This window comes from Antennarius striatus, chromosome 13, assembly GCF_040054535.1.
Source record: "Antennarius striatus isolate MH-2024 chromosome 13, ASM4005453v1, whole genome shotgun sequence".
Taxonomy (NCBI): Eukaryota; Metazoa; Chordata; class Actinopteri; order Lophiiformes; family Antennariidae; genus Antennarius; species Antennarius striatus.
The window spans coordinates 3,598,281-3,624,409 of record NC_090788.1 but is presented as its reverse complement, the minus strand read 5'-3'; the positions used below and the strand labels follow the sequence as shown (position 1 = coordinate 3,624,409).

At 44.1% G+C, this 26,129-nt stretch overlaps 1 protein-coding gene across 2 annotated transcripts in view; it reads right to left on the bottom strand.

The window, feature by feature from the left end:
* The window catches only part of gria4b (glutamate receptor, ionotropic, AMPA 4b), a 72,337-nt gene extending 59,745 nt beyond the window's left edge, over window positions 1-12,592 (bottom strand). For both annotated transcript variants that reach the window (XR_011037817.1, XM_068331009.1), the window contains exons 1-2: window positions 12,270-12,592; window positions 8,243-8,401 (exon numbers count right to left, since the gene is read on the bottom strand). Coding sequence is in view for 1 of the 2 variants with exons in the window: in XM_068331009.1 (XP_068187110.1) it covers window positions 8,243-8,401; window positions 12,270-12,360 (250 nt within the window). In the remaining variant the exon portion in view is untranslated. The remainder of the gene's footprint in view (window positions 1-8,242; window positions 8,402-12,269) is intronic.
* Window positions 12,593-26,129: the final 13,537 nt, after the last annotated feature.

The following is a 26,129-nucleotide window of genomic DNA, read 5'->3' as shown; positions in this document are numbered from 1 at the left end:
ACCAGATTTTTATTTTATCCCTGTCAGAAAAGACATGTTAGATTTTAATATTTCCTCTAAAATAATGTTTTTTTATTGTGACAATCGTTGGTCGCCGTCGCCAACGCGCTCATTTGAGCGATGAAGTTTTTAAACCACCTTCCACAAGGGCAAAAGTAATCCTTCCATTCGTCCTCTGTCCACCGACCAGCGAGCGTATCCGTGGCGATTAACGTGCCATAATTCACCAATCATGCCGCAATCAGGGAATCTTCTTCGGCGGCCGGCTGGAGCCAAAACACCGTCCAGCACACACACACACACACACACACACACACACACAAACGGATAGACACACACATGGAGGGCGGGCAGCTTGCAGATAGCTGATAGCTAATGATTGTTCTAATAATAGGCTCATCAGTAGATGGAGTGCTGGGGTGAAAGGTCGTCACGTTTGTGGGTGGGGAGGGTGTGGGCGGGGTTTTGCGTGCTGTTGTTCACTAAGATCGTGTGTTGTATCGCGTTCATGGACAACCATAATAACACAGGTCGAATTGAAATGGAGCCTTTGGTTTTCCTTCATGGAGAAGAGGTCAAAGGTCAGCAGGTTGTCACAACTCTAGGTCAGGGAAGGTTGGGTCAGGATCTCGTCCCTCCTCCTGAGGCCCCCTCTCTGGGAGTTTGACCGTTTGACCTCTGAATAATCAAGACGGGGGCTGATGAGCCTCAAACATCTGAATTCACACCAGAATGAGCTTCAAACCAGAACAGCTGATTATTAGGAAGCATCTATTCCTGAGAGGGTGGGGGTGTGGGTGTGGGGGGCAGGGGTGAAGCTGGAGGGGAGGGGGGTCCATCTACATGGCTCTGTTTGGTTCATTTCTCTACCAGAACATCTTAATTTAAGTTAGAAAAGTCATTTAGGGCTTGTGGTGCTGGATGACCTCATTAGCGTCGCACTGCGCTGAGTCATCATTTCACTATAGATTTCCATAACGTATTAAATCTCCTTTAATGAAGCGCTGCACACAGTTCATGTCGGAAAAAAAGGAGAATAATGATGTCTTCACCTCCATCTGAGTGAAGACGCTCGCAGTACGGATGCTGCTGATGCGTTCTACACGGGACAAGCAGAACTCCTGGTGTGAAAAAAATATATGCAGAGAAAAATGCAAGAAAATGTTTTTTCTTTAGAGTTTAGATGAATTCAGTGGAGTCACAAAAAAAAAACAACTTGAAGGCATTTTTACACTTTTTTCTTTGCTCGAATGAAACCTTTGAGCAGTTTTTAAACTGTGGATGAACTGTGGAGTACTGGTTGCTATGGCAACAGTTGTTTACCAGGTACATACGGTCAATTTAGAGTCTGGTCAGTATTATCTTAGCGATGACCTTTTTTGTTGACAGATTTCTTGCAGGGCAGACTGGTCTCGGGTCAGAATAAATCACGTTAAACTACAGGGCCCAGATATTATTTCTGACTTTCTAAATCCCTCTCAGATTGAAAGAATACATTTCTTTCCCTCTCTTTGAATTCATGTATTCGTCTTGATTTCACCCTCCTTCTAATCCTTTTACCGAGATGATTCTTCTTCCAAACGTCCTTCAAACCGGATCCAAGCGCTGAGGAATCTCTCGCAGCTCGGAGGGACAGCGGCGTCGCGTTTCTCTCCTTTAGCTTCCAGAATGCTAGGGTGACTCATGCGTCCACTGGTGTGTGTGTGTGTGTGTGAGCTGTAGCAGCGTCCTCCAGTGTGTGTGAGAACAACTCCCCTGGCCAGAGTGTGTTCCTGTTAAAACCCATCTGTGAATTCACAACGACTCAATGACTATGATCCGAGAGCAGACCTGCTGCTACTTCCCTCCCACTCCCCACTCCGTCTCCCTCAGCCTCTTCAAATATTCCCAGCATCTCCGTCTCGCCGAAGCAATTCGCTTCAATCCGTTCGGCTTTGATTAGCGTTAATGTTGCATGAACAATGTTGATATTAGCAGCCGACGGATGCGGATGGTTGAAGGTCGACGGCAGCCGGGTGAAGTTTTGGGTGTCGTATGTGGCTTTGAAATGTTTATAGGTTAATTCAGGAGAGTGTTGAGGAAATACTTCCAATCACGTACTTAAATGCTCATGTGTAACATCACGTGGAGCCTCAAATCCAAACTTATTACAGGCAGATGTAAATCAAGCACTTTACAGATTTAATCTTTTATAGTAGTACCTTGAGATACAAGCTGCTCGACATACGAGTTGTTTGAGATACGAGTCGACACTCGCTCCATATTTTTGTTGGACATGCGAGCAAAAATCCTTACTTTATCATTGTTTACGTCACTTATAAATATAATTAATTATACACAGGTGGAGTCTGTCTGTCAGTTGATAAAAATATATGATTTTGTGATAATTTAGGGGGTTGTGACTTATTTTTACAAGGCTGGAATGGATTAAAATGATTTATTTCAAATGGGGAAAGTTTGTTTGACTTACGAGTTGTTCTACGATCTACGAGCTCAGTCATGGGGCAAATTAAACTTGTATCTCAAGGTAACACTGTATTGTGTTATTTTCTCATCAAAAAGATCTATTTCCCCAGAGGATAGACACCTGTGATTATCATCACCTCCCTATTCGTATAGAACATCAGGACAAAACCCACAAGAACAAAGGTGCTCTAAAACACAGCTGGCATTAATGTAATTGCGCGTATCTCAAGAGCATCAACCCTCCCTACGCACTCACCAGTCCTCATGACTTCCCCCTGCTTGTCCTTGGTTGAGTAGCTTTGGAAAACTCTCCACACTTTCTGACAAACATTCCCTGAGCGATCAGCCAGCCGTGCAGCGACAAGAACTGAATCTTCACTCCAAGCTCCGTTTCCTCTTTGAGTGAAATCGCCTCCACAACAGCAGGTCTGCACGAGCTGAACGCTGCAGCGATAACAGAAGGGCATCAATGAAGCGAGAGCAAGAGAACAAGCGTGGACGCCTCCATACGTGTCAAACTATATGAATGGCTTCCAGGAGATGTGCTGAAAAATGTGCATCCTAATCCTCATATTTAAACCACATCCTGTCGCCATGACGGGTGGCTTTTCACTCCGCCTTCCCGGGAGGCTGTTCAGAAAAACCATTAAGTTAACAAATACTGCATAAACACCTTTAATCTCCAAAATGGTTTCACAGAGCGCTGTAAAAAATTTTAAGATACAACCCAGTCGTACCTCAAGCTGACAGACGCCACACGCTGGAACAAATATGGACGTCAGCTGTGGTGTTTTATCCCGTTTGGTTGTCATCGTAGCGACGTCCAGATAGAGAAACAAGCCTTTTTTCCTTTCTCTTACGAAGTTTGACAAATTCCACAGTGTGTTCCATGACATTAACCAATGGGAGCGCATCTGTAGACATGATAAATCAAAGAGGGACAATGTTGTCGGAACTGAGAGGTGTTTGAAGTTTGAAATGGAAAACGGTTCTTTCGTTTCGAGGGTTTTCCGAACACAAGTCACCCGATCAACTCGGAGCAACGATAAAGTGAGTTTCACACAGGAAACACAGATTCAAGTAAAACCAGCGCTTTAATAAAAAAACCTTGTGTCTTCTCCAGAGATCTACAAACTAAATGTACTTCCTGTTTCTGATTCCAACTCATTTTAATCCCAATCTGACTCCCTGAAAAGGCTGGCATAAATGTTTTTTATCTCGACTTGAAGCTACACATGGACATGTGCCGAAAAATAAAACAACACAACCCTGTGTTTCCTGTAACTCCTGGGAATCCGCAATTCTGACGTAAAGATCTCCTGAACATATCGAGTACCTTCCAGGTGGACTCATCCAATTGCTAAGCAGATCAGTGGTGACCTACTGCTGCAGGACGTGACGTGTCAATTGCTGCTATTTTTAAGCAATCCTCACTTTTTTTTTAAAGCATTCGTATAGAATGTCCTGTGGATGTTTCCCAGCCTACCACAGGAAATAGGCTCACGTTCCAGGAACCAGGAGCCACCGGAAACAAAATCTGCTCTCATCGGCGATCGATCGATAGGTGCCGACTGCTCCATGGTGATTTATGCATCTGAATTTCCACAATAAACAATTATTGATATCATTTATGATATATAATGGATTGAAATCACTTTATTTTGGCGGGGTGGAACCTGCCATCCAAACGGATTAGGGCCAGACAATTTCTCTGAAAGCTGAAATTAACTATTTAACTGTGCGTCCTCACATTTTGTCCAATGAAGCGGGGGGGACGACAATGTGCTGATTCAATCCTACCAGGCATGACGAAAGTCGCACACTCCCACTTTTCAGGGACAGGTGATAAATGCTAATGCAGCCCAATGAGGATAATTCATCTCTTACTTTGTAAAGACGTGAAAATAGCTCAGACTCTGATCTACATGAGCCGGGTTACTCACATTATCATACTTACATTCTACCTTTCACTCGGCTAATGAATCCTTTCTTGTAAAAATCCTTTTTTCCCATCACCTCCCCTCCGCCTCCTCCTCGCCCTGCCATCCTCCATCTTCCTCCCTGCTTTGCCACATTAATCTCTCATTAGAAGCCCCCTCCCCCTCTTCCTCCTCATTTTTTTCTCTCTCCTAACATCAGCACAGATTGCCAAAAGGCCTTTATGTTTTCACAGGGGCTTCAGAAGAATTCTGAAAGGGACGGGGGCCGCGGTCGGCCACTTAAAGGGCAGAAGAGCCCCACTGTACGGCGCCCGTGGATTGTGAGTTAATAGACTGAAAGAGAGCTAACATGCTGCAAAGACAGATTATTAGCGTGCATGCCAGCAGTCTCACACACACACACACACACACACATGCACACACACACACACACACACACACACACACACACACACACACACACAAAGGAGTGCATAAAACACAAATGGCAAAGCCTTTTCAACTCAAGGACAGGCGACTGAGGCGCGCGAGTGGCGGCGTTGCTAAACGTCCCCACGCTGCACGAGTGCACACGCAGGAGGAGCTCAGCCCAATCGCTATCTGCATCTGGAGCGAGTCAGAGCGCCGTGCTGAATATAAATGAGTCAATGCAGATTAAAATGTCACTGTTTCAACCACAGCGGAGGCAGAGGAAGCATGTAGGAGGTCAAGTCAACCCCATTCCCGCCCCCTGCGTGTCTTTTAAGGCCTTTGTGTGGCGGCGTGGTGAAGCACGAAACGCATCACGAGGATCAGCCGGATGGATGAAGGAAAAGGCCGCCACTCATACAGGTATTGATTAGACTTCTGTTTTGTTTTCTACATAATGTTTGTTAGACTCAGCCTTAAACTCACCTTCGCCCACACTGCGTCATGACAGCCACGTTCCGTCCATCTTTCGTCCATGAATGAGCCTCATCAAGAATAAAACCACAGTCACCTCAATGCAAAAACTGAAATATCTCAATAATGTAACTACCTTCTGTTTTCTTTTGGCCTTTATTTATGAGCGTTTTAAAGCCCACGATGCATTCACTGATCATACGTGTGCGGTGCAATACAAACACACAACAGCGGTCGCACTCACATCCCAGGTTAGAGGCCATGAAAACAATCTTAAAACGTTTTAGTGCTGACGTTCGGAGACGTCCTTCTGCCCTGGATGACTTTCCGACAGAATTCTCACTGGGATTGTTGGACACGCAACTCAAGGACTTTCTCACCGTCACCCCGAACTTAACCCCCCCCGCCCCTCCACAATGGGACCTTGACAGCATGAAATGCTCATCCTGCTGACTCAGTGCTTCATAATAAACCAGCACATTTAAGACGCACGGAAGCCTTGATCTTGACTTTGAGACTTTGGACACTGGAACGTGACAGAAGAGATGCTTTGTGCAGCCAGGTCACCGTTTTGACCCGACATGCTGATGATGAACATCTGGAACACCGTGCAGGAAAATCCATTCAATAAAGCATCATCGAATGGACGGAGGGAGAGCGATTACTCTTCATTCCTCATTAAGACTTGAACTGAAACTATGTCAATCAGTCCTGAGAGGAAGGTTTTATCTTCCTCGTCTCGCGTTATGAAGGTCTTTGTTTATTAATCTCGTGGATCAGAACGTCTGTTTGCTCCTGTTTACTCGGAAGATGAAAAACCAAACTGTACTTTATAGGAAACTTGCCTTCCTAGTCTGGTAGAACTTTGGGACTGTGTTCGGATGAAACATTTTGAGTCATCTCATGGGTTTGAATCCAGGTGTAGTCGCGGAGGCAAGGAAAGAAGTTTAACGCCACTCATCCACTCACTCTACTCATGTCTTCATGACACACCACTGGTTAAAACCCCAGTATGATACCTGGAATCCGTCTGTGAACGACACGGAGACAATTCAGTGAATCAAACAAATGAGGCAGAATTCATCCAAGCGTCTGGATCCGCTGAATTATCATCAGTGACAATGGCGCCATACAACAACATCGGTCTCCGTCCTCTCACCAATTATCCCCATCAGCCTTCCTGACAGCAGCAAGCCGCGCTGCTGAATGGACTAATCTCTCTTCACAAATTAGCTCCGTCCCTCAACCTCCCCTTTCCCACATGTACGCAGTGCCCTTAAACATCACACGGCGACGCCGTCCTATTCATAACCGTTATCTACGGGAGCTCGGCGACGGTGAGAAGTGACGGCCGAGGAGGAAAAAGATGGGGATAAAGAATGCAGAACAGGGGGGGGTGAAAACAGGCAATGCGGTTCGATCTCAGATTCCCCGCTGGCCCTGAACTATCAGAGCCATTGACTGGCTCATGTAATTCTGCTCTGATTTGGCTCGGCCAATCAATGCACTGCAGACTCACTTCCTGTGACTGTACAGCCATTAGACTGGTGGTGAAAAATCATCTATTCCTGGAAATACACAGTTTACACCCAGTAATGCCTCCACTGCAGGACATCTGCTCTCCTCTTACTGCATCTGTCACTGAGAGCTCCTCAAACTGCCACTTCCTGTCTCGCTGCGTTTATTCTGAGTATGCATTGACCGACAGAAACACAAAACGCCTGTTTGTGAGAATAACGTCGCTTCAAAAAAATGCAAAGAAAGTGAAATATTCTGCAGCTTAGGAAGGTCGTTTGTGGCTCATTATGTATGCATTTTTATAGCGGAATAAAATGTATTCTATATAGTAGTATTTTAAACTAAGGCCACATTATTATTTATGCTGTTTAAAACATGCAGCACCTGCCAGTCATATACTGACGTATGCCTTTGAGCATTATACAGAATACGTCCGTCTTACAGGCTGCTCCAATGCCCATGACGTTTTGTTTTTCCCTGCTTCATTATGTCCACCTCTCAGAGAGGGATGCAGACTTATCCTGGTTATTCCTATTTAGAAATCATCAACCTGCAGACACAGTGGCTTTAATGATGAAGACAAACGGAACGCTGAAGTCAGTAAGGTGTCAAGGTTTCCTGAGAGTGGAATCAGAGAGAATTCATTGGATTCATGGATTCATTCACTCATTTCTGAGAATAGTTCATCCTGTGTCGGGTCTGGAGGGGGTGGAGCCTATCACAAGGGGTGGAGCCTATCCTATCAGCTGACTCAAATCACTCACACTCGTCTGATCACGTACTACACCTCTGAAATCTGTCTCTGGTCATCACACACACACACACACACACACACACACACACACACACACACACACACACACACACACACACACACACACACACACACACACACACACAAAGGGAAAGAAATATGACATTCCTCTTGGGATCCTTGCTTTAAAAAAAAGTTTTTTTTTTAAAAATCACCACCAACCACTGTTAGAGATCTAACTGTGGCGGAGTGTGTGATTGCTGTTTGTGTGTGTGCCGTCCCCTTCAGCATGTGCGGCTTTGCTCCGATCAGATGTGAACCAGCAAACGCACACAGACACGTTAGCACAGCCACGTCATCACACACACAGACACACACTGAGCCGCTTCAGTGGGAGGAAGGAAACACAAAACCTAAATATGTGACATCCGTCTCATTTGCAGCATCTTTTCCTTCAGCGGTGATGCTGACGGTAAGGAAGCAGGAGTGGAGACTGATCATGGATCTACTAATCAAGTGTCTGTGTGTGTGTAACAAATATATTTTGTATTTCCTGGTTATCGGACTCATATCTCCGTAGCTCTGCACACAACCTGGAGGAAACTGCAAACATAGCGCTGTTCAAACTACCTAAAAACATCCAGGGGCACAAACCCAACAGGAAGCGCCGCGGTCGACTTACAGGCATTGGTGACGGCGAAGCTGTTGGCCGTCTCGATGTTGTCCACGTGAGGCACCAGGTTGAACGGTGCTTCCGAGGCGTTGGGGCTGGTGTTGTGCAAGAAGATGGCCAATCGAAAGGCGGTGTACTCCTGATCAGTGTTTCTGATGAACAGCCCGCCTGAACAGAACAGAGGAGCAGAAACAGAGTTACAGGTTTGTCGTTTTGATAGATTCATTCATCAAGTAACAAAATACAGCTTCGATTTGTGTATTGTTTCTGCGGTTAAACTCTCATGTTGCTTAATGTAATCTAACTTTAACAATCGAGGGGTAAAATATCACTACTTTCATCAAACTTTATAACTCATGATGTGTAATCAAATCTCAAAAATAAGAGCGACGTGGGCAACAAATCTGGTTCATGGCGTTAGCTGAGTGGCCCGGAGCTCTCCCACTCCACGGAGATGCATCCTGTGAGGACCATCAACATCAGCACCAAATGTCAAAGCAGTCACTCCAATTGCTGATGAGACATTTTCATCCAAGTCAACATGCATTACAGGAACTGTCAAGGGAAACTAGTTCATCAGTTCATCCTCTGAATATGATAAATGTCAGATTAGAGCTCAGGAAATATCACAGGATACATCAGAGTACTGGAAATCTGGGAACCATGAATGTCCCGAGATATTACTTGAACCCCGCTGTTAGCATTAGCCAAGAATTAGCTTGTGGTCATGGTAACGCACAGAAGTTTAGAAAGAAAGAACTTATGATGATGAAGACTGATTCTCGTTCAGAAAGTTGCATTTGAACGCTACGGCTAGCCGGCGCATACACTTAACGCTCACATGAGGAAATACCCCTCCGTCCCAGTAGGTGGCAGCAGACCGCAGATGCGCAAACACTTCTTAGGACATGACAGAACTATTCCTTTTAGTTTTACAGGTTGCCTTCGTGGTTTTTCTCTGTGAACCCCCTTGCAAATGAGCTGTTGTTCCTTCTCATTCACTGATTTGCTTTTAGCGAAACATATAGATTGATCTCTGAGGAGCCATCCGACGCGAACTACGTGGGACACGCCGCAAAAAACTAGGGCGACAGACGCTCACTAACAGACTGAGTGTGGAGGTCATGAGGAGAATACATTGTGTTAAATGGTGATTTAAAGAGACATGAACAAATAAGAACTGCTGGCTAATATAGGAGTTTAAACTTGTGAGTACAACCAAATATGGGGCGCTAAAAGCTTTTAATAACATTAACCAGGTCTTTTAGCATCTGTTATAGAAGAAAAAAAGGTTAATGTCAGTCCATCAGCGTTAACACACCTCTGTTTCACTTTAATGTGAGCAAAATCATCTGTGATTTGGCTAATGTCTAGAATCAGAATACAAAGATCCAAACTGCGCCGTTTACGTTTGTGTAAATGTCATCTGTGTTTTAGGTTGGGAGCAGTTTGTTTCACTTTTAAATCTGACTTAAGGCTGTATTTCTAAGGATTAAATGCTATAAATGTCATTTGATGCAAAATGCCAGTGTTGACCTTGTTTAAAGATAAAATTCATAATATTTTAGTCCCACTCGTGTAAATCCATCCATCCCTTTGAATAGTAATCATCACAACAAGCTCTGCAGCGGGTTTTTTTATTTCTATAGTGTGACTGTTTGGCTGATTTTCCAATCACACGCTACATATATGAAAACTTACCTTCACTGTTAATTAAAAAGAGGATAGAAATCAAGCGCTGACCCACTTATTCAGCGACGGCTTCTCCTTCTGCTTGTTGCTACACAAAACCGGAGGCGCTACGACGGTGCACACTGAATACTTTGAAGTTTCATAAATGCCATATGGTTTGCCAAAAACAAGACTCCTGTGGCCCCTGGGTTTGGTTCTGACCCCATTTCCGCCCCAGTATACATTATCAGGATGGCAGCATCTGGTTAGCAGGCTTTTGAATTTGCAGCTGTTACGATTGGGGTTCTAGTCCCTCGACTTTTGATAGTCTGCAGGAGGCAGGTAGCTCTTAAAATCTGTTGATCACATGACCAGAGGTAGAGCATCCAAACCATCACAGGCTCACATTCATACCTATTCCACACCGAAGACCCACCTCCATGGAGCCTCAGCTTAATCATTCAAGTCAAGGTTTTAAATGTTTGCTTCAACTCAAACTGAAATCAGTTCAGATCTCATCAACTTTCTCTGCTAAGTTCCTCTTCAGATTAATTCCAGGTTTCCCCGATGTAACTGGTGCCAATGAAAGTGCAATGACATCCCAGGATTAACACCTACAGCAGTTTCTCATCCGTCCACACAGATGATGTGAGGACCTTCTCCAGTGATGACCTCAGGAACCTCAGAGGAGAAACTGTAAATCGGTCCAGAACTCTAAAAGCAAAAACGCTGCTTGGAAAATTAGTAAAGAACAAAAAAAGAGGATGTGGAAATGTAATGAATGAGATCATTTTTCTGATTCTTTTTTTTTTTTAAGGATGTGATGGATTGACCTGTGCTGAAGGACGTTTCTTCTCCTCCAGATGATGTGACATAAAAGAACAACAACAGAGTAGACGGTGGAGGAAGTCGGGTCTCTATTTCTCACCCGTCAGGATGTGTCTGCTGCAGCATTTCCCGCCATGACTGTATTTGTACACTTGTTTCCGTGTTGCACGCGTGTGTACACATCAACTTCTCACTGCTAATCAGTGTTGATTTTTCAGTGGCAGCTATTTGAATCTGATGAGTGTTGATTGGAGGGAAGTTTGCCTTCCCTGGAAACTGATGGGGATTTGTGGTGGCTGCTGAAAACCATGAAGTGTTACATGAAGTCTGAGCTGTGGGGACACGCTGGTGCATTGTGGATTTTTACACTCTGGGATGAGGAACAACGCTGCAAGCAAAAAAAGGAGAAATCTCAGAAACAGGAAGTAGAGTTCAAGGATTTCACTTAAATTAGCTGCAAATGCTATATTTTTCTCTTTAGCATGACAGTTCAGATGCAGGTCCAAACCACCCGCCCTGCTCTAGAAGTACTGTTCCGTAACAGACCCTGACCTCTGACATCCCTGGAGGGGGGTGGGGGGGTCACTATCATGTTGATATAAAAGGACAAGGAGAATCATTTGCACAGCGTGTCATTTTTCATCAGTCTGACTGGATCTGATGTGCCTGGACTCCTCCACAAGCAGGAGAATGGTGGACCATCAAAAACACCCAAAAGGTCCAGCAGAGCAAACGCAGACAGAAGATTTTAACCTCTCGTTTGAGATGTGCAGGATTTTCACCCGGGGAAAAAAAAAAAGCACCAGTGACTGCTTTTCTGATTGATTTTAGGGAGGGTGTTTGGTCACAGACTGGAGGTCATAGTTTGCCCTTCTTTTCATCCCCTGCTTTTTAATCAACCGAGTCAATCCGTCCCGTAAATGGAAACCCATGAATCTGTCATCTTCATTTCCTCCCGTGATGGAAAACTGAGAGTTTTTGCATACAAACAGCAAAATGTGCAAAAAAAAAATAAATGTGAATGTGAAAAGAGGAAAGAGGTGGAGGCCTTTGGGACCTGGGTGAAGCTTTATTACAGCTCCAGGACCGGGGTTTGCCAGAGTGTTAACAGCAGTCAATGCACAGGCAGGCTGCATAGGGACTGCACACACACACACACACACACACACACACACACACACACACACACACACACACACACACACACACACACACACACACACACACACACACACACACACACACACACACACACTTTGCCGCTCTGATCTGCTGCAGTGGTGAAGTGCACGCGGATACACACTCTGGCTTGAAGACACAAAGCGTATTATGTGTTCAACATGCGCGGCATGAAGGGAAGAAGAGCCCCGTGACGCGTGGAGAAGAAATAAAAGACTCCAGAGGAATTAACAATTTCCACTTTAAGTAGTGCTGAGGTGTTAAATGGCGGGGCAGAGTCAGCAGCCAGGACGTCCACAGATTCATTCACATGATTTATCCTGTGGTTAGAATTAACATCAGGGCTTCTTATACTCACCGATCTGAACGCTGCTCGGGAAAGCTCCCATTGCCAGTCCCCAAAACCCAGAGAGCATCAACATAAACCAGTCTCCAGAAGAAATCCTCATTTTGTTACGGTTACAAACTGATGCGAGACATCGAGCAGGTTTTAATTAACACCCCCGGGGCAAAAGCAACATCACAGAGCAAAAAAAAAAAACAAAAAACAAAAAAAAAACCAAAGACAAAAAAATGATCAAATTCTTCTTAAATATCCATGTTTTTGTTTGGATGGCGCTTTTTTTTTTCTTCTTCTTCTCGGATATCCTCCCGCGGAGCCGCTCGTTCGTACCGTCAAACTGCGTCCGTCCGTCCAGCGCTGGAGATTTTGCGCACAACACCACCAAGATGAGGGGGAGAGCAGGAGGGGAGGGGAGGATGGATGGGTGGAGTGGAGTGTGTGTGTGTGTGTGTGTGGGGGGGGGGGTTCAGCCAGCGGCGGCCAGTGCGTTTGGATGCGGCTCAACTCGCATCGCACCAATAACATGCGCCTTTTTCACCCCCCCACCCCCCACCCCCACTCGACCGGGCAGGAGGGGCGGCAGAAAAAAATCGGAAAAAATCCACCGCAGTTTATTTAACACCAAAACTTCCAGAGCGGAACTAGAGCCGGTGATTGATGACTGACGGGGGGTTCTGTTTCATCTGCATCAGAGGAAACTTGTTCTCAACTCCGACACAACCCCCCCGTCGCCCCTGCGTCTGTACGCTCCCGTGATTCAGCGCGCAGCCCCCCTTTTTAAAATGCATTAATTGGCCAAATTAATGGGATTATAAAGAACAAACGCTAATGTGCGTCAGCTGACTGTGAATATCTTTCCTGTCTGTGTCAGGATTAAAACGGCTTCACACCGAGTTATTTAGTCTCATTTCTCACTGCAGCAGCGGGTCGCCTTTGATTATAGGCTTCAGAGTATGTGCAGAGAAATACCAATAAATGCATGAACGGATAAATGGAACCACAGTTTCTGCTCATAAATTCCCACAATCGCACGTGGAGATTATTTGTAATCTACTAGATATAACAGAAAAATGTTTTTTTACGCAGCAAAACCTCGGAGCTCCCCTGCGCCCGGACTCAACGGACCCTCCATGGAGGAGCTGTCCAGGGTGCTGGAGGTCCTCCAGCCGGACCTCCAGCTCCTTTAAGCATCATCCCTCCTCCTGGGCTGAAACTACATCAAGATTCTGTAAGCCGTTTCTTTTCACTGCTGGAAACACCGGCCTGACATTTTTCTTGTTTTGGTTACATTCCACTGAGAAGCAATGCAAAGCACAGGGGGGCAATAGGCGCCAGTGATACCTGTGACATTTCCCAGGAATTGACTCGTCTATCATTGAAGGAATATGTACAACAAATGGAAAGAGCCTCCAGGCAGCAACGGATTGCACAAAATATTTGTGTTTCCCTGCACTCCCCTGGAATAAAGAATCATTTCAGTGCAAATTAGACAGAAATGTAGGAAGTTGTGTCTCAGATCTGCTGAAAAAGCTTCTGGGACTGGAATGATGAAGAGAACGTCCACCAACGATGATGATTAAAAAAAAAGGAGTATGGGGTACTTGTTTGAGTTGAAGTGGACACTTTGTTGTCGAATGGATCAAACATGCCAAATCTAAAAGAAATAAAATTATGCCGATTGGATTTGGATAATAAATGTGTCTGTAGATGGATAAACATTAACACAACAAACCCGGGTCTTATGGATGCGATGGCGTGATGTGTGTGTCAGGCGCTTGCATCACTCACCGGTTCAGTCTTTTAAACGCAGTCATCCTTTTTGTTCCATGATGGGGCGTCAGCGTGACACGTCAAGAGACGTTTAATGAAGGTTCACACCTCAGTGGTGGGGCAACTGTTCACTCAAATGAAGTGGAGCTACTCTACAGAGGGTCTGGTTGAATTCAGCTTCACATCCAGCCCAGATTCCATCCAGCATAGAAGACTTTGAGTTGATGTGGACAGATGAAAACCACATTTGGGAAATCAAGACGAACAGATGAGGGCCATAAAAGATAATGGAGCAAATGTAAACCTGCGACAAAGATCAGGATGTGAAATGAAATGCAAAAGTCAATTTAGGACGGATTAAAGATGATTTATAAGGAGCTTGAATTTTTTTAACCACCTTTCATCGTATTTCATTATATTTCAAAGGGAGATATTTTATGCAAAAACGCTTGGAGTTGTGAATTTCAGCCGTGACAGGAGCATCCTCCAGATTAAGAGTAACGCTGTTCGCCTGTGGTGGAACATCCTCCCTCAGTCGTAGCACCAGCTGTGAGATTCTCTCCATCACTTCATTCATCATTAAGTTCCAGCTGTTGTTATTCCAGTCTCACATTTTGTCAGAAGTGTCATCGTATTATCATCCAGATCTGTCAGAATTTAAGATCATTCTTTGGTTGGTAGCAAAAATGGTGGATTTTTGAGAGAAGGTTTCAGGTCCAAATTGGTCGTAGATCTTCGATTAAATCAGCATTCAGTTGACTTTCTTCTAACAGTTCATTTGGGCTCCTGAGCGCCCTCCAGATGAATTACAGCTAATTTGTTGACTGACTCACTACCGCCACCTGAGGCCAGTAGCGGTACTACAGGACAGGACGGGTCAGGATTGGATGGCCGGGATTCTAACGTCAGGAACTTCATGAAAAACAGTTCATAGATGTTTTTGACCCACATCCTGTTTGAGGTGGAGCTGCTAAGGATGTTTAAATGTGTGCAAACCACAAGCAGGAGATTTAAAGAGCAGCTAGCATCAGTTTGCACAAAGAAAATTAAACAAAAATGACCTGTAATGCTTTAACTTGGGGAGAAGACTTCTATTTTTTTTCATATACTGTATATTTTAAAAATTGTGTTTGAGGAGTTGGAGAAAAGCTGAAGGAGCAGAGCAAAGATTCAATGTTAAAAGCAGACTTCAGAGGAGCTCCTCTTACACCGGTGCTACTTCCCTTCACACTCTGCTCCCAGTGGACGCTGACCGACTTTATGAATGAGGTGTGTGTGAGTGTGTCTGTGTGTGTCTGTGTCTGTGTGTGTGTGTGTAATGGATCCCTGCTATACCCGAAGAGTCAAGCAGATGGAAAGCATGCAGTAGCTTTTCCTGCTCACATCGGGGGTGGCTGTGAATGTTGTTCAACCACTGTTGGGGAATCCCGTACGCCGGGGCGTGAGCTCAACGGGGTCCAGACACACTTCACACACCAGACTGGAAAATTCAATTTCCTGTGTTGACACCCAGTTTTGTTTTTAACTGGTTTGAAAAGTTGTTAAAAAAGCAGGAGAAATAAAAGAAAATATGTCCAATAAACCATCCCAGTTGCTCTCATTAGTCTTCTGTCTTTCTTTTTTTGTTCCCTATTTCTTTTCCATTTTGGAACCTTTTTTCCTAGTTTCTTTTGTCTGCAGCAAACACCGACCTCCATAATAATGCAGGCTTTGAGCAAGCCCACCAGTGACTTCAGAGAATGAATTGTTGAAAGCACTCCGATGAGCATCAGTTAGTGTCACATCTGCATGACAAGTGGCTCTAACCAACATTCACATATTTTAGGAGGAGCAGCCGAGATTGGACCCTCAAAAAGTCACTTATAGTTAATTTAATAAGGCTGGAGGGTTTCTAGACACCGCGTGAAATCCACATTTACATGTTTCTAGTAGCAAACTGGTCGAAATGATAATTTTCAAACGAAACAGTGAATAATAAATAAATAATCGAATCACCTCCAGGAAGAAGTTTATGCCTCATCCATCCTCTACTTCATGCTACTAGCTAATGAACACGCCAAACGAACATCTAAAAAACAAACTTAATGTAAAGGAGTAAAAAAGAGGAAACTAAATTATTCATCTAGTTGGTTGTTTGGATAAACGAAAAGCAGACAAAAATGAATGTCCTGTCCTCCGTATATCGTCTGGGCTCAGCCCCAGAGACGGAACCCAGTGGGGTATTGGGGGCATCTGGTGAGCATGGCGCCTCCCTGTGGATGTTTCCTGTGCACGTCCGACTGGGAGGAGTGGAAACATAATTCGCTGGAGGAGTTTGTGTCCTCTCCACCCTGGGATTGCTTTGAGATTCCCCAGAAGGGAGGATGGAGGTTTGGATGGTTGGATGGATGGATGGATGGATGAACGGACAGACTGAAGGTTCCAAATTGTAAACATGTGCCTCCTTCAAGGCAGGACATTCTACAGGTGTCTACGTCGCCTCATAATGATATTTACATATAATCTGCCTGTTTTTAAAAACTGTAGCGGTCAAGGATTTAAAACCAACAAATCCGTTCGATTAAACCTCACAATAAATCATTTGTCCGCTCTGTCCCGCTAACGGGCGATGCGTCCCGGCTTATGGAAAGATAGAGTTTGGGAGGAAATTGGTGTCTGCAGAGATGTGTTTCCCGTCAGTCACAAAAAATCACCCCATCCAAGTTATCTTTTAGTTAAAGCTCGCAGCTTCCCCCCAAAACTGGACCCCATTTCCTGCTATTTCTCAACAAAGACACTACAGGGGAAGGTCTTTTTATTTTCAGATACAGATTAAACGTCTGTCTGTGTGGATATGAAGATTCACAGCCCCGGACAATCAGTGTGACACCAGCGTGACCCGATCTGATTCATCCAGTTTGAAAAATGAGGTGGCGACTTAATTTTATCAGACAGAGACGCTGCGACCGCATGAGGCCTCATCTGCATTGCCAATTGCTCTGCGTCGCTGGCGCATGTGACAAGTCATGCAAGATATTACTCATGCAACCTGAAATGGGGATCTGGACCACTTAACTCAGTGGTGTCACCGATCGTTGCAAATGGGGTGCTGTGGGCGAAACACCACGGCGCATCAAGGAAGCTTACATAAGCCATAAGACAGTTTTACCTCCAGAGCGAGGAGGGGGACAAAGAGGAAGAATTCATTTGTGTGTCTTCGCATAAATAACCAACGAGCCGATTCGAAATGTCAAATTAAACGGCTCAGGTCTGGCGAAGGCGTGTTATTGATTTCCACAGCCAGGCAGTAAAATAAGAAAAGAATTAAGGACAGAGGCCCATTGGACTGCGCTAGTCTTCGACAATGAGCAGCCGTGGGGTGAGCAAGGGGGGGGGGGGGGGAGAAGAGTGAAGGAAATAGAAAGTGACAAGAAAAGACAGAGGGGATACGAGGCCCTGCAGCAACCCCTGGGAAAAGCTCACTGAAGCAAGGTCTGACTCACAGGATGCTTCACGGGAGAGCAGCGATTTGTGCTTCCACGTCAGAGCCGGCAGACAGTCAGCGCCTCGGCTTTCATCTGGTCCGTCCCGGAAAACCGAGATCCGAGCTGTAATAAGTCGACTAGTTCCACATCCGAGGGAGAAGAGAGCGCATGAAAGCGCCGATCGACCCACAAGATGGGAAATAACACAGGAATTACAGTCCGTTTAATGTTCCAGGTTATAGATGGAGGCCGGAGGTACCCCGATGAGTTGAATTTACTCTGATTTATCTTCACTTCTGAGGTCACAGAACACAGAACACGGCATTCCAACTACAGAAATCCGAGTTGTTGATTTATTCAGTAACACCTTACAATTTAGTTTGCAAGTTGAAGTTTCCTTTGAAAGCCTTATGAACCGGTGGCAGAGAACAGTTGTCCTGTTTCATTAACCAACAGAGCATCTGAGATAGACCGCCACAATGTAAATCCAAGGCCACCATCCCGTTGGGCCCCTCGATGCTCGCAGAGGACATCCCGACAGTAAGTCTGTCACCTGGACAGCTTCTAACAATCTAAAGATGGATTCAAGGTCTCGCCTCAAACCATTAACTCACTCAGGCAGTCCTTCCCATAATGTGAATGCAGCATTATTCTCATTTAACATTGTCATTTACGACGACCTCAGATTCACAGCAGCTTGCCGCCCCGGTGCTCAACTCAGATAACAAATTCTTCTCTCAACAAGACAGCTGGAAAAAGTTTTTTGTGTGCATGTGTGTGTGTCTGTATGTGAGGATGCTTTGCTTATTCCATTTAAGAATTCCCACAATGCAAGTTGAAGATGTTGGCAATAAAGGCTAATGAATGAAGCTCTCCCTAAGGGAGTTTTAGCAAGGACATAACTTCAGAAAACAGCCCTCGTGCTTTCACAGAGACGGTACCTTCATAAAATCAGATCATGTCACTGAAGTATTTAGTTTTTTATTGTTGTGAATCGTTGGCTTTAAGTAAAGCGTTACGGGGAAACATCATCTCATTTTTTTTTTGTCTTTATGTTTTGCAAATGAAAGGTTTTTGGATGAAAGTAAAACTGAATTCCAGAGAGAGGTGCGCACAAGATACAATTTCTACCACACACTCAGTAATAAAAGTCAAACATCATTTTAGAGTCTAACCAATAATTAAAATCAAACATAAATGTGCTCAACGAATTTTACTACCATCTGCTTAATTGATTATGAAATAATCTTGTAAGGAGATGAGGGTGGGGATATGGTACAGGTCCTCACCAGACTGCCTGAATGAATTCATGGTGTTTACATTTTAATATTTCTGGAGTACAAATGAACATTTCAGACTGAGAGCGCTTCCATTAACACCAGAGGCCAGACTACAAACACTTTGGCGTGGATTTACAACTAAAGCACGACATGTACATGTGCACACGATTAATAGAGCTGTGCATATGCTCACTTCTGTTGCATTAATTTGTTGTATTAATTTAAATCATCGAGGAAACGGCGCACAGCCACATGTTTAATTCACACTCCCACCATTAAAATGCATCTGGGGATGATCGATCGATTGTTTGTGCAGCAGATGTGTTGATCAGTCTGTTAGAAAGTCTTCGGGGAAATTATGATCTTGTAGAAGCGATTTAAATTCATCATTGGAGTTCAGGTGCTGGTGGCGGCGGCGGTGGCTGATGATACTGCTGAGACCATTGGATGGCTTTTGTGACTCTGGTAAAACATTTGTATTTACGATGTCGTGTATTCATTTTCAAATTGTTTTTTCATTTGTTCTATTTTTTATTTTTCGGTCCCTGTTTCAGTTTTGAAAACTCTGGAGGAAGTCAGGAAGTTGACCTTGGATTATTATTTTTATTATTGTCATGAGAGAAGCGTTGTGCGAACAGATAGTCCATCTGGCAGCTATGAAAAACGAAGAGAGCTTTCCCCTTTAGCTTAGCTAAAACACAGTCAATCAGCACGGCGCTTATCGGCAGTGTGTTTATTTGATTTGGGACCTCATTAACGGAGCTGCAGCTGAACTTTAACACATCCGCTGCAGTACAGGTGCATTTTGCTTGTCAAGCAGAACAGAAATAAGCAGCATAAAAAGCCCAAATACCATTACGGTCTCAGAAAAAGATAAATAAGCACGATGTGTTTAATCTTTCATAAGTGTCCTTGGATTTCACAGGGGGAATGGCTTCAGAGGCGCACATTTAACATTTTTAATGAAGACAATTTTTGTGGTATGTGGTTCTCACTCTACATGCATCACTTTAACCCATTTTCATGGACATGGAAGACGCAGGAATCCTTCAGGACGGTGAGTAATAAAGTAATCCTAGCTTTTAAAAACGTCCTTAGATACTAATCCTCACATTGATCTGGGCCTTTTCTAAAGCAACCACCGGCGCTCTGATCTCAAAAGACCAAACCCGGTTTTGCCTGCTGGCCACGCAGCAAGAAATGAATTCAATTAGTGCTCCACAGAGAGAATACTTTATAGTTACACTGCGGCGGGAACAGAGGCTTAGCTACAGCTGCATGTTCATTCAGTGTCAGCTTCCTGCAGCCACCAGCGCCGTGCAAACCGAGTGAAACCCGCTGCAATAAGCCTCCGCCTCCATGCCCCCGGGATGGTGAATACATGTACAGTTGGTGCGAGTGCACGGGTGCTGGTGTGCATGCACACGAGTGAATGCATATGCCAATGCTTGTGTCTGCGCTGGGTGTTATTTGTTATCCCGGTGGCTGCAGGCAGGATTTCTCTGTGTTGTAAAGAAGAAAGCAATTGTTGTGTTTTTTTTATGATAAATACCTTGTTCTTCCCACCGCACACACACAAACACACACACACACACACACACACACACATATACATGCACACACATCATGTATTTAGCTCTCAGCCAGGTTGGCCTCCTCACTGATCCAACACACATGGCATTTTCCGCAGTGAACTTCATTTGTTTTCCACGGAGCTGCAGCCTGTGTTCTCATCACCACACTCATGCTTCTATACTAAAGGCTCAAGGGCAAAAAACTGTGAGGTTCACCTTCCAAAGCTACGCTTATTAAACTTCAGTGCATACATTCTGCTCCTGCGTGAACAGCCAAATCCATCTACATTATTTTGCAGAGTTTAAATCATAAAAACTGGAGCTGAATAAAAAGACAAAGCTTTTCTTACGCCACTCAGAACATGACAACAAGAACAGTGTTGCCACATATCATGACCGGGTCACTCGAGATAATCCGTTGACCTTTTCCTGCCCAGTTTCATATCAGAAATATGTTCTTTCTTCTGAACTACAAAATCTCATCGGGGAGAAGTAAACGTGCATTGACTCACGGATGACAGCAGGATGGCTGAGTCTGTGTGGCTGAGCTGTAAAGCAACATAGCTAAATTAGCTTTGTGTGTTAATTTCTCGTCCATGAATAAATGCAGGCTTCCTGCTACATGGTAAAACAAAACTAAAACAGTCACCATGTAAAACTATGCCTCTAAGGATTGTGGATTATTTAGATCATCTTGCATTTTCTTTATTCCTTTTGGTACTCTGAGTGGCACAAACGGAGCAGCATGTGGTTTCCTCCTATTCCAGAGAAAGCTGACGTCTCTACAGCTCACATATGCAGATGGATAGCAGGTATATAAATATATAAAAAAACGGAAGCTGTGTTTTCTGGTGTCAGTTTGCGTACCAGCGAGCCGAGGAAACGCGATGTGAAAAGGCCAAATTGAACAAGAGACTCCAGAGTTTGGGAGGAAGGAAGGATGCTCCGTGTCCAGTGATGTTATGATCAAATGATGATCAGCAGATAAGAGTGGGAAAACAGCAGCTGTGTGGTTTCACACAGATTGAATAAAGATAAAATCTGGAAGAACAAAAATAAACCAAAACCCCCCAAACTTATGGGAAAAAAACATTATTTCAGCTTAAATGTGTAACTTGTGCTGCAAGAAGAACTTAAACACATGGGATCAGATCAAGTGTTGGCACGTCATCAATTCCGCAGCCATTCTTTCACATACAATGAAAACTGGGTCTATCTGACAAAAAGCTGTGGGAACGGATTCTCATGCAGCAACGAGGTCCTTTCAAAATAAAATGCATAAAAAAAATTGACCCCCCAGACTTTCGTGTGAGCTACTCGAGCTGTCTCGTATGAGACATGTAATGAAAGTAAAACAGGACCACAAAGAGATCTTTTTTTTTAAGCTACACCTCCATCTGTATGATCCTCCTCAGATCCCCGCCCAGAGGCTGAAAGCTCCTCTTTCTACAGAAACTGGGGGTTCCTCGCAGAAGGAGTCTCTTGCTTAGTTTGCTTTTCTGTCTTCTACTGATCTCATGAATATAAAATGTGGAGTCCCTGCAATGCGTACGGTGGCAGCCTCTGCAGAAGGTCTGAACCATTACTGGGAATAATCCAGAGCTGTGAACTCCTGAGCTCTGCCCTCCTCCGTAAGCTCCTTTCTGCTCCGACAGGCAGGGGTGGAATGGAGAGAATGAAAGGAACCATTATCAGCTGTTTGGCCGTGTATGACTCAGAGCGTGAGTCATTATGCTGGGGAGAATATGACCTATAAAAACTAGTGACTTTTGCAACTAGTAAAACCAATCGTCGCTCTCTAGAGCCCGAAACTCTTAAAGCTCTCGTCTTAATATTATATATCTAGTACCAACAACAACTCAAAGTTTCCACTTGTCCAAAGAAATATCTAAACATCTGGAGAAACTGAGACATTTTTAAAGCTATTCTGGTGCAGACGGTCATCGCAGACTGAATAGTTGAAGCTCCGGCTGCTCCTCATTCGTCATCTGGTCCATGTGTTTGATCCTACAATGCAAAGCACAGCTCAACTTCCATCACTAGCATTCCACCCACAGTTATTTTCACACCCAGTGCCCTTGTTGTGTACGTAACAAACGGCACATATTTCTGTGAGTGGCGTTAATAAAATATACTGTAATACACTGTCGTTTGAGGCAGCAGAAAAAAACCTGGTCTAAAATCATTGGTAAGAATTTTTCAGATGGTTATGACTCTAACCTTAATCAAACAAACACACGGTGTGTCTGCAGCTTTCACAGAGTGTGGATGACTGTAACTGTGCCAAGAAGTGGCAAACAAGGAGTAAAGGATGGGGACTGAGGTTAAGAAGAGAGACGGGACTATTCCTGCCTCAGTTTATCCACCAGGACAATGAGACAAGTCCTCCCAGATTTTCATCCCGATCTTCGTTGAGGTCGAAGATCGTTCAGAGAACACATTAACAGTCCTCCCTGCAGAGGCAGCGATGCTCATATCTGCCTCTTTCTGAATTCCCCTCGATGCTCTCGTCTCTCTTTTGCTGATGAAACAAAAGCTTGCACTCTAGTGATTAAAGCTGCTGTCACCGGGTTTTCATCAGAGGCGTCTCTCCCTCTCTGTCCGCTGGGGTTCTCGCTGCTCGTGTTTAATTTCTAAGCTCCATCGCGCCGCTACTTCACCGGAAGTTTGACGGTGCTCCAGGAGAGCGTGGAGAACCTGAAGGGGAAAGGTAATGGGTAAGAGGAGCGATGTGAGCTGAAGGAAGAGAAGTTTATGAAAAGAGTAGATACTGATCCAAGTTTGGCTTATTTTAAAGAAAGTTTTGTAAGTCATGGAGGAAAGGTCAGGAAGAAGATATGGCAAGATGTACACAAATAAACTACTAATATATTATTTTCAGAGGCAGTGACGCAATAACTCAAGGATGACAACAAATATAAACATACTCAATGAAGACGACATTTCTTTTAGCACTGACTCCACTTTAGCAGATTGTATTACCACTGTGAAGCATACATAGACGTGTGTTTTACATCATTTGATGTAAAATATCCTAAATGTATTTTGTACGTTTAAAACAGCCTTATGAATGATTGTTTTCTTAAACGCTGCGTCTAAATTGAAATAAGTGAGCAAAGATCATCAACTTCTTTGCTTTTCCTTTGTAACTATGGCTTGCCTGTGTAATTGGTCGCACAAGGAATCTGACATAAATGCATTTGGCAGCCCAAACAAACAGTTTAGTGCGCATCACTGTTTCACAGCAGATGGAGCAGCAGGTATGGCTGTTCTCACAGGGACTGCAGCATGTTTCCCTAAAAGAACGAGATGAGACGCTGCTGCGGTCAATAGGCTGCGTCTACGACAGGCTGGCTGGAATTCATGATGAATTGTTTCTCATTACATCCCAGTTTAGGTTTATCGGACTTGTTAGTCTCATTACACCGAGCCGGGCTGCCGGCCGCCGAGCAGCAAACGACCGCACAGAGTCGAAATGAAGAGGAAAATAATGTTGCTTATATATAATTATTCAAATGTGTTTTCGACTATTTGTGTTTATCTGTTGGACTTAAATCGACCCGTGACACTGCAGGACACAGACGAAAACAACAACAGTGTTTGACTGCAGTCTGCTTCCCAGTGGGTTTCCAGTGCTACTGGGCCTGAGTGGGGGTCAGAGTTCACTGAGGGGGGTGAAGAGAAAATAGGCAGCGATAAAATCCTTTATTTCCATCAGAAACATGCAGATCTGGACTCTCAGGAAAAGAGGAAGAATCTACCACAACTACAGCAACACGACACTGCTCACACTTCCTGAATAAGAAAGAGGAAAGGGAAGTGGACCAATGAAGATGACCGTTATGTTTCAGCGTCCGATGAGGAATGTCTGAGTGTTGTGTAACCGGATCAGACGGGTTTCATTCTGTTTGACCCACTGAGATGTGAAAACATGCATTTCGCTGAAAACACAATTTCCGCCTGGTGCTGGCTCATAAACCCCACCATACAGATTGGCCAGCCCGGGCTCAATCCCATCTTTCCTGACTTTGTCACGCTCTGGTTTTGACACAACTCCAATGGGAAACACATCTGAGTCAAAGCGATGCAATACGAGCAAAACAAAGTGGAGGAGGCGGGCCTCGCTGCGGCGTTCATCACGTCAAGAAGGTTTCTTAATATTCAAAGACAAGTCACAGAACTTCTGGCACTTTCTCAGAGGACAAAGTGTGAAAAGAACAAATCTACAACACCTGGAAATGGGCTGTGACCCAAAGGTTGTGCATCACTTCTTCATCTCCAGAGGGAAACGCTCGACTGATCTACTGTTATTTTCTAAATTGTTGCGCTGCGAGCGAAAGGAGAGGGAGATCGCAAGGGCTGCCAACACACCATCCACTCCTCAGGCAGCGCCGCTACTCTCTCTGTGAAACAACAGCTTCAAGACGCCCTTCAGATCTGATCGGTTTGTCCTTCCCACATCGACTCGCAGCGGAGTCATACATCAATCTGACATTGCAGATTAAGGAACTGGACGGACGCTTTTCTGCAAATTCCGAGCGAGAAGCCTCTCGTCCACAGCCTCCCCTGGAGAAAAGGAAGTGACCATGTGCTTTGTCTCAGATTGTTTCGGCCTCTTCATCTTCATACAGCCTTCACTGGATTCAATTCACAGCAGCAGCAAAGAAAAGTACCAAGGACTTAAATCCAGATGTGTCCCGATTACATAGATGGTCATGAAGTTTCTGCTGAAAGCAAAACTGCAAAGATTCTCCACGACTTCCTATTTATGCCAGATAACTAAACCTCACATCCTAGCTTTATTTAACAAATTTGACGTTTATTAACATTTATTTAAGGAATTCAATCGCCATTATCTCAGCAAGACGCTTTAAAGCACGACTTCATCTTTACTGCACGCAGTATGCAAAATGCTGCTAATTAGCTTGGCCTCAACAAATGCACGATAATTTAGGATTTAGATTTTCACAACGATTTCACTGAAGATGTCCCTCAGCCAGATTGAGTGCATTAAGTGAACAAACATACATATACCTTCAAGTCTAAATCAACATGGATAATTAGAAAAAAATCTATGAGGAATGCCTAACAGACTCATTATTGCTATATGATGCACAAAGACACAATTAATTATTAATGAGCATTTATTAAGTGCTTGTTTATTACGTCCGGTATAGGCAGCAGCATAAATTTTTAAACAGGACTAGGACAGTATCCAGAGGATATCTCTAGCTGTCTCTGCAGTATTTGCAGAGCATAGGTGGAGCAGAAAAAATAAAGGAGATCATCTTCATTCCCGTTAAAGGCACCTTTTCCTCACCTTTGTTATTTGCTGTTATTTCCCTCTGGAAAACTTTACCAAGTTGTGACAATCAAATTTACTTGACTCACAGTAAATGATTAAAAGTAGCCGCAGCCTCTGTTACAGAAAATATAAGACATCTGCTTGTGACTGTTTATATGACGTCCATTTAATCACATATAGACATAAAACTGGATCTGGAATCCGTCATAACTTTTACTTTTGACTTCCTAACTCGATAATGCTAAATTAAATGAATTTCCCTTGGGTCGATCGCAATGTTTAAGATTAAAAAAATAAAATCATTGCTCCTCTTTTTTTCAACCCCAAGGTCAGCTGGATTCTTCCTCCAACAGCTGTGAATTTCAGCGTAAATTCTCACTACTATTTGCAGAAAACGGGTATATTATCATTATTAAGCTTCATACGAGCAGCAGCAATAAAAGCCAAATGTGTTTTCTTTAAGAGCAGCTCCATGTGATTTA